This window comes from Chiloscyllium plagiosum, unplaced genomic scaffold, assembly GCF_037043375.1.
Source record: "Chiloscyllium plagiosum isolate Xiang-an unplaced genomic scaffold, Cpla_swu_hap1 HiC_scaffold_35, whole genome shotgun sequence".
Lineage (NCBI taxonomy): Eukaryota > Metazoa > Chordata > Chondrichthyes > Orectolobiformes > Hemiscylliidae > Chiloscyllium > Chiloscyllium plagiosum.
The window spans coordinates 31,217,528-31,226,977 of record NW_028270173.1 but is presented as its reverse complement, the minus strand read 5'-3'; the positions used below and the strand labels follow the sequence as shown (position 1 = coordinate 31,226,977).

At 51.8% G+C, this 9,450-nt stretch overlaps 1 protein-coding gene across 1 annotated transcript in view; it reads left to right on the top strand.

Moving 5' to 3' along the window:
- Positions 1-315: 315 nt before the first annotated feature.
- Positions 316-9,450, top strand: part of LOC148140603 (cytochrome P450 2K1-like) — a 28,572-nt gene continuing 19,437 nt past the window's right edge. The window contains exon 1 of the mRNA XM_087978893.1: positions 316-617. Coding sequence (XP_087835019.1) covers positions 426-617 — 192 coding nt within the window. The 5' untranslated portion in view covers positions 316-425. The remainder of the gene's footprint in view (positions 618-9,450) is intronic.

Below are 9,450 nucleotides of genomic sequence, written 5' to 3'. Positions count from 1 at the left end.
CGACTCCCTTCCCAACCCCTCCCTCATCCCTTCCACTGCTCCCTCCCACCAACTGGGTCGTATCCTCTACCTGTCTTCACCTATCCCCACTTCACCACCCTGCCCTCGCCCACCCCCTTTATCTGCATCCCACCCGAGCACCCACCCCTAGTCCTGAAAAAGGGTTACACCCGAAACTTTCACCTCTCCACCTCCTGATGTTGCCTGGCCTGCTGTGGGACTACAAGAGAGGGCAGCACCATTTCTGTGCAAGAAGCTCAGGTTACTGTGTACCCAAATGTTTAATGGAATTTCACAGACAAGGTGGGGCTTAAAAGCACTCAGTGAGACAAATCAGGAAAAGGAGGCTGTTCTTTGCCAGTGGGGGACTGGACTGAAGGACATAACACACTCTAACATCATTGGTGTCTGAGCACTCTGACACAATGGCTCTCCTCAAGCTCTTCCCCACAGACTACACCACGGCCCTATCGCTGCTGGCCCTCTTTCTCTTCCTGGTCGTGTCCCTAATTCGGCGGAGAGTTCCCAGGAATTTCCCTCCTGGACCGACCCCGCTTCCTCTGATCGGAAACCTGCACCAACTGGACCTCAAGAGGCTGGACTGGTCTCTCATTGGGGTAAGTGAGAATCCTTCACTGGGGGACTGTCTGAGGGATGGGGCGGTGTGAGGGAACAGCTCCCAAGGAGAAGCTCACAGAGACCGAGAGAGACACAAACCGAAGCAGATCCCTAATCCCTGACCGAGGAATCTGTTAGCCCTGGGGGCTGTGTTCTGAGAGTCTCTGATCTCTGGTCGGACTTTAATTCTAAACACAACGGGAGGCAGAAAAAAAACAAAGCAATTGCAAAGTTATGGCACCTCAGAGAGTGACCAATCTGGGAACTGTTCAGTTTAATTAACATGTGACAGTAAAGCGAGAGCGACGCCGGACGATGGACCGAATGGCCTCTGACTGTGCCGGATTTGGTCTGAATCCTGAAGCCTATTTGAGAGCTTATCAGATCCTTACAACCAGATATTTAAAGCAGAGAGGGGATCGATATAAAATGATGGAAGAAGATTTGGGAGACTCGAAAATCCCTGGATGTTTTATTTCAGGCCATTATAACCAGATATTGACATTGTGAAAGTTCAGGAAAACACCTGAATTCATGTCCTGATCAAAACCCGAAGTGAGGTCAGTGCAAAGGGAAGGGACTGATCTGTGAGAGGGAGGGTGGGGTTCATTTGAGGAATATCCCAGAGCCTAGTGCCCATCCAATACGTGTCACAAGGGAAAGAAAAAACATCTTAAAATTCAGTCCGTTCATCGTGAACAAAATGAGGACTGATTTTTTGCAAATAAAATCACCGCTTTCCAAAGCAATTTAAGGTGCAAGAGTCCATACCACCAGAGGGGGGCCCAAGGTTGGGAGTGGGGTGGAGCAGGGTTGTAGGGGGAGGATTGGGACAGCAACAGCTCTCAGGAATTTGGGACTTGGGAGATAAGGCATGATTTGGAGGAGCCGGTGTTGGATTGGGGTGGACAAAGTTAAAACTCACACAACACCAGCCAATAGGGCTGCTTCTGCATCAGGTGGTTGTGGAGCAGATTCATAAAACACAGGATTTATAGCAACAGGATTGCAGTGTCATGGAGTGTCATATTAAACAAATAAAGATCCAGTCTTTCATCATTTAGAATGATCATGTTCGTCTCAGTTCTTTCATCTGTTAATCCCAGAACTTCTTTTAAAGTTACATTCTCGAGATATCTTAAACAATAGGTACCATCTCAACTCAGATAATGCTTTAAAGGTGTGAGGTTAAAATCTGTCGGTGTCCCAGTGCATAGAATCTTACATAGTTAAAAATCACACAACACCAGGTTATAGTCCAACATGTTTAATTAGAAGCACACTAGCTTTCGGAGCGACGCTCCTTCATCAGGTGATTGTGGAGGGCTCGATTGTAACACAGAATTTATAGCAAAAATTTGCAGTGTTATGTAACTGAAATTATACATTGAAAAATTGATTGTCTGTTGAGCCTTTCATCTGTTAGAATACAGTGATAGTTTCACTTCTTTCATGTGTAAATCACAAAACCCTTTTTTTTAAAGTTGCGTTCTCGGGTTAGCTATTAACAATGGTGATAGCTAGACAATATGTTGAAGGTGTTAGCCCCCTGTGTTCTCTGTCTGTGACCTGATGATTAGATTGATTCTAATCTAAAAAGTGAGATAACAAGAGTTTTACATAAATTCATGCAGTTTTTGAGCTCAGAGTTCTATGTGAATGCATGCAGTTTTTAAGCAAAGTGCAATGTAACTCTGCAAGTACAAATTCACCACACAAAATATATGTCTGCATGTGGGTCTTTGTCTGTGTGTGTGTGTGTGTCTGTCTGGGGTGGGGGTTGTGAGTGTGAGAAAGCGTGTGTGTGTGTAGTGAGTGCAGAGTGTCTTAAGTCTGTGAGGGGGTGCATGTGTGGGAGTGTGTGTGTCTATAAGGGTGTGTGTGGGTGTCTATGTGCACGTCTGTGTGTACCTGTGTCCGTGTGTATGTGAGAGTGTGTGTGTGTGTAGGAATATTTGTGTGTGTGTGTGTAGTGCAATGGTGGTCACCTGTAATGTGACATGAACCCAAGGTCCCGGTTGTGGCCCTCCCTATGGGTACCGAACTTAGCTATCAGCCTCTGCTCACATCACACTGCAAATTTTTGCTATAAATTCTGTGTTACAATCGAGCCCTCCACAATCACATGATGAAGGAGCGTCGCTCCGAAAGCTAGTGTGCTTCCAATTAAACCTGTGCACGGTGGCACAGTGGTTAGCACTGCTGCCTCGCAGCGCCTGAGACCCGGGTTCAATACCCGCCTCAGGCGACTGACTGTGTGGAGTTTGCACGTTCTCCCCGTGTCTGCGTGGGTTTCCTCCGGGTGCTCCGGTTTCCTCCCACAGTCCAAAAGATGTGCAGGGTCAGGTGAATTGGCCATGCTAAATTGCCCGTAGTGTTAGGTAAGGGGTAAAATGTAGGGGTATGGGTGGGTTTCGCTTCGGCGGGTCGGTGTGGACTTGTTGGGCCGAAGGGCCTGTTTCCACACTGTAATGTAATCTAATCTAAAAAAAATAACCTGGTGTTGTGTGATTTTTAACTTTGTACACCCCAGTCCAACACCGGCATCTCTAAATCAAGAATCTTACATGCAGTTTTTGAACAAAATAAAATGTAACACTTCAAATACAAACTCACCCCACAAACATATATTCTGGATTAGTGGGGCTGGAAGAGCACAGCAGTTCAGGCAGCATCCGAGGAGCAGTACAATCGACGTTTCAGGGAAAAGCCCTTCATCAGGAATAAAGGCAGAGAGCCTGAAGCATGGAGAGATAAGCTAGAGGAGGGTGGGGGTGGGGAGAAAGGAGCATAGAGTGCAATAGGTGAGTGGGGGAGGGGATGAAGGTGATAGGTCAGGGAGGAGGGTGGAGTGGATAGGTGGAAAAGAAGATAGGCAGGTAGGACAAGTCGTGGGGACAGTGCTGAGCTGGAAGTTTGGAACTGGGGTGAGGTGGGGAAGGGGAAATGAGGAAACTATTGAAGTCCACATTGATGCTCTGGGGTTGAAGTGTTCCGAGGCGGAAGATGAGGCGTTCTTCCGCCAGGCGTCTGGTGGTGAGGCAGCGGCGGTGAAGGAGGCCCAGGACCTCCATGTCCTCGGCAGAGTGGGAGGGGGAGTTGAAATGTCTCCCTCCCACTGCTCCTCGGATGCTGCCTGAACTGCTGTGCTCTTCCAGCACCACTAATCCAGAATCTGGTTTCCAGCATCTGCAGTCATTGTTTTTACCACAAACTTACATGTGTGTGGGCGCAGGGGAGACTGAGTGTGTGTCTGTGCATGTAGGGATGTGAGTGTATGTGAGAGAGTGAGAGTGTGGGGGGTGTATGTGTGAGTGTATGAGAGAGGGTCTGTGTGTGTGTGGTGTGTGTGTTTGCGTGTATGTATGAGAAAGTGTGTGTGTATATATATATATTCAAAGCTTGGGAGAAGATTTGTAGCTCGGGGGCTCGTTGTTATGGTTCTGTTCGCCGAGCTGAGAATTTGTGTTGCAGACATTAGTCCCCTGTCTAGGTGACATCCTCAGTGCTTGGGAACCTCCTGTGAAGCGCTTCTGTGATCTATCCTCTGGCATTTGTAGTGGTTTGAATCTGCCGCTTCCGGTTGTCAGTTCCAGCTGTCCGTTGCAGTGGTCGATATATTGGGTCCAGGTCAATGTGCTTATTGATTGAATCTGTGGATGAGTGCCATGCCTCTAGGAATTCCCTGGCTGTTCTCTGTTTGGCTTGTCCTGTAATAGTAGTGTTGTCCCAGTTATTCCTGTCCTCTATCACAGAGGTCTGAGACAACAGAACACGGGAGAGGCTGGACCAGCCGCTATCTCTGGACGAGCTGACCAAGGCCCTCGAGTCCTTCGGAAAGAATAAAACTCCCGGAAGCGACGGCTTACCGGTCGAGCTCTATTCCGCTCTGTGGGACTTGATTGGCCAGGACCTGCTGGAGGTGTATGTCAGTATGCTTCGGGCAGGTACCATGAGTGAATCCATGAGGAAAGGCATCATCACCCTCATCTACAAGCGGAAGGGGGAGAGGGAGGAACTCGAAAATTGGAGACCAATCTCACTATTGAATGCGGATTACAAAATTCTGTCAAAGGTAATCGCCAACCGGGTCAGGTCTGGTCTGGAGTCGGTGATTCACCCTGACCAAACCTGTGCCGTACCGGGCAGGAAGATCGCTGAGAGTCTCGCACTCCTCAGGGATATGATCGCCTATGTGCAGGACAGAGGGTTGGACACCTGCCTGATCAGCCTGCACCAGGAGAAAGCCTTTGACAGGATATCACACAGGTATATGAGAGACGTTCTCTCCAAAATGGGCTTTGGGGAGGGAATCTGCAATTGGATCAGACTGCTCTACACCAACATTGTCAGTGCAGTCTCAATCAATGGGTGGGAATCAGATAGCTTCCCAGTCAGATCTGGAGTCAGGCAGGGCTGCCCTCTCTCTCCTGCCTTGTTTGTGTGCTGCATAGAGCCATTTGCCGAGTCCATCAGGAAGGATGCGAGCCTGAGAGGGGTGACTATTCCTGGCAGCGGGGGCCTGCAGGTTAAGGCCTCCCTGTACATGGATGACGTCGCCGTTTTCTGCTCGGATCCGCTGTCCGTGCACAGACTCATGCGCATTTGTGACCAGTTCGAACGGGCCTCGGGGGCCAAGGTAAACCGAGGCAAGAGCGAGGCCATGCTCTTTGGGAACTGGAACGACCAATCCTCGATCCCCTTCACCATCAGGACCGACCACCTGAAGGTGCTGGGTATTTGGTTCGGGGGGGCTGGGGCGTGCGCCAAGTCTTGGGAGGAGCGTATCAGCAAAGTGAGGCAGAAACTGGGCAGATGGAAGCTACGGTCGCTCTCCATCACGGGAAAAAACCTGGTCATCAGGTGTGAGGCACTGTCATTGCTGTTTTACGTGGCACAGGTCTGGCCTATTCCCAGAACCTGTGCCACTGCAGTCACCCGGGCCATCTTCCAGTTTATATGGTGATCAAAGATGGACCGGGTCCGAAGGGACTCGATGTATAAAGATCTGGGCAATGGGGGCAGGAACACACCCAATGCCACCCTCACCCTAATGGCCACCTTTGTGTGTGGCTGCATCAAGCTGTGCGTGGATCCCCGGTACGCTAACACCAAGTGTCACTACGTACTGAGGTTCTCCCTGTCCCCGGTGTTGCGAAGGATGGGCCTGGCCTCGCTGCCGTGGAACGCTCCGAGTAGTTGGACCGTTCCGTATCACCTGTCCTTCGTGGAGAAGTTTATGAAGAAAAATACCTTTGACCACAAGTCCATCAGGAAGTGGTCAGCACGTAGTGTCCTTGAGACCCTTCGGGAAAAGGAGAGGGCGGATCCTATCGAGCGGTTCCCTGAGCAGACTGTCAAAGCCATTTGGCAGAATGCCTCATCGCCAGAACTTTCCAACAAGCACCAAGACATGGCTTGGCTGGTGGTGAGAAGGGCTCTGCCTGTGAGATCCTTTATGCACGCCCGGACTCTCAGCCGCACCGCACGCTGCCCTCGAAGCGGCTGCGGGGGGGACGAGACTGTCACACACCTCCTTCTGGAATGTGCCTATGCAGAGGAAGTCTGGAGAGGAATGCAGTGGTGTTTGTCGAGGTTCGTCCCGAGCAGCGCCGTGACGTGGGACTCCGTGCTCTACGGCCTGTTCCCCGGGACGCACACCGAGACGAACATCAACTGTGCCTGGAGGATCATCAACTCGGTGAAGGACGCTCTCTGGGCGGTCCGAAACCTGCTGATCTTCCAGCTGAAGGAGTTGACTCCGACTGAGTGCTGCAGACTGGCACATTCCAAGGTCTAGGACTACGTGTTGAGGGACGCGCTGAAGCTTGGGGCAGCTGCCGCCAAGGCACGGTGGGGAAAGACCACCGTGTAACGTCGGCCTCAGCTAAATATGTGGAGGGTCAATGTACAGACTTGTATATATGAATGATTACTCGATCTCTGTATGCAAAGAAATGGAATGTTTATGTATGTATGGCATGACCAATTGTACAGATCATCAAAATATTTTTATGAATAAAGTGTATTTTTAAAATAATAAAAAAATCCTTGTTCAAGAACGTCACTGAATGAATGCAGAACATTCAGAAGGTGACCAGCTAGTGGCTATGCACCAGTCCCATCAGGAGAAAGATGGGTGGGGCCTGGCAGTTTGAGTTGAGGGAGCTGTGTTCCAGGTTGGTACCTGTGCCACCACGACACCCTCCCGGGACCACCCCCCCCCCCCAAGTACACACCCGTAACCTCCCCTTCTGCTCCGGACGTCTCCTTCAACAGCACTCAGACCAGCCTCGACTTCCCTCCAGCTCCCACCTCCACTTCTGGCTCCGCCCACTCTGCAAGCAAGACTCGGACTACATTTCCCAGGGTCACCCCTGGGTCCTACTGCCAACCCTCAGCCTGTCAGCCAGTGCACCCAGTCTCCCTCCTCACCCATCCACCTCCACAATGCACCCTACCCCTCCACCTCTTCCTCTTAACCTCACCCCTCCCACCCCAGCACCCCTCCCCCCCCACACCCCCACAACACTCCCCAGCCCACTCCCCTCCCAATCTCCTTTCTCCCCCACATTCACTACCCCCTACCACACCACCACATCCAAACCTCACCCATGACATGCCATCACCCTTCTCCCCTCCCCCGCATCAGCCACCTTGGGATTCCACCCCAAAGTTCCCAACCTCCCTCGGGCGACCCCCTCTTCCACCTCTAAGGTTCCTCCTCCACTTGGTCACCACCCGCCCTTGTCCTCTTCATTCCAGACGGCTGACATGACATCCACCACCTCAATTTCTCCAACCCTCCCCCCACCCACTCCAACCTCACCCCCTCCGAACATGCAGCACACCACTCGCTCCTCACCAAACGCACTGACAAAGATAGTTGTCTGGACAACGGACCTCAATGTTCCAGAGGCTGAATGCCAGCTCTCCGACACCACGTCCTACCCCCCCTTGCCCACGACCCCCTCCCCCCCACCTTCGTGACCCATCAGGCTAAATTCACTCACACTGTCTGTGCCCTCATTGTCTCCAGTGATCTCCCCTCCACTGCCTCCAAACCCATAGTCCCCCAGCCCCACACTGCCCGGTCTACCTGCTCCCCAAGATCCACAAGCCCAACTACCCCAGCTGACCCATCGTCTCGGCATGCCCCTGTCCCACTGAACTCATCCCGTCCTACCTTGGATCAGGCATTTCCCACCTACACCCGCGACACTAACCACACCCTCCATCTCTTCAGCAACTTCCAGTTCTCTGGCCCCCAGCGCTTGATCTACTCTCTGGCCTTGCCGTCCTTATTTACATCCATACCCCACAAGGATGGCCTCCAGGCCCTCCTCCTCTTCCTGTCCAACAGACCCATCCAGTCCCCCCTCCACCAAATACCCTCCTCCACCTCGCTGAAAGGGTCCTCACCCTCAATAACTTTTCCTTTAACCCCTCCCATTTCCTCCAAATCAAGGAGGCGTCCATGGGCACCCGGATAGGCCACAGCTACACCTGTCTCTTTGTTGGCTATATCGAACAGTCCCTCTTCAGTACTTATACAGGCACTGTGCCATAACTCTTCCGCCATTACATCGATGACTGCATTGGGGCAGCATCCTGAATCCAGACTGAACTGGAGCTATTCAGCGATTTCACCCACAACTTCCACCCTTCCCTCAAATTCATTTGGTCCATTCCGGACACCTCCCTCCCCTTTTTTGACCTCAACATTTCCATCTCCAGCGACAGTCTCCAGACGGATGTTTACTACAAACCCACAGACTCCCATAACTACCTGGACTACACCTCCTCCCACCCAGTATCCTGCCAGAACTCCATCCCATTCTCCCAATTCCTCTGCCTCTGCCGCATTTGCTCGGACGAGGAGACATTCCTCTCCCAAGCATCCCAGATGTCCAGCTATTTTGAATAACGAGCTATTCCTCCCTCCATCATCCAGAGAGCCCTCTGCTGCACCACCTCCATTCCCCACTCCAATGCTCTAAACCCCCACCAACGCAATAAAGCCTGAGTCCCCCTTGTCCTCACCTACCATCCCACCAGTCTCTGTATCCAATGCATCATTCATAAACACTTCCGCCAACTCCGACTAGACCCCACCACCCAGAATATCTCCCCCTGCACACCCCCCCTCTGCCTTCTGCAAGGACAGTTCCCTTCGACAGTCCTTTGTTTGCACCACTCTCCCCACCAACACCCCCGAACCCCCAGGTATCTTCCCCTGCAACCAGAAATGATTCAAAACTTGCCAGTCCACCACCTCCCTCACCTCCATCCAGGGCCCCAAACAGTCCTTCCGGGTGAGACAGAGATTCACCTGCCTCTCCTCCAACCTAGTTTACTGCATCAGGTGCTCCCGATGTGGTCTTCTCTACATCGGGGAAACTGAATGTAAACTTAGGGAATGGTTCACCGAGCATCTCTGCTGGGTCCCCAGATGCTTTAATCCCACTTCCCACTCCCTTTCTGACATGACCATCCTTGGCCTCCTGAATTGCCAAAATGAAACCAATAACAAATTGGAGGAACAGCACCTCATCTTCCGCCTGGGCTGCCTCCTGCCTGCTGGACTCAACATTGAGTTCTCCAATTTCAAATAACCTCCCTCCCCATCCCCCGACTCCCTTCCCAGCCCCTCCCCCATCCCTTGCACTGTTCCCTCCCACCAACTGGATCCATTCCTCCCATTGACTAACCAGGTCATACCCTCTACCTGTCTTCACCTATCCCCCACTTCACCACCCTGCCCCAACCTCCCACTTTGTCTGCACCCCACCACTCCCAACACCCACCCCAGTCCTGAAGAAGTGTTTCTCC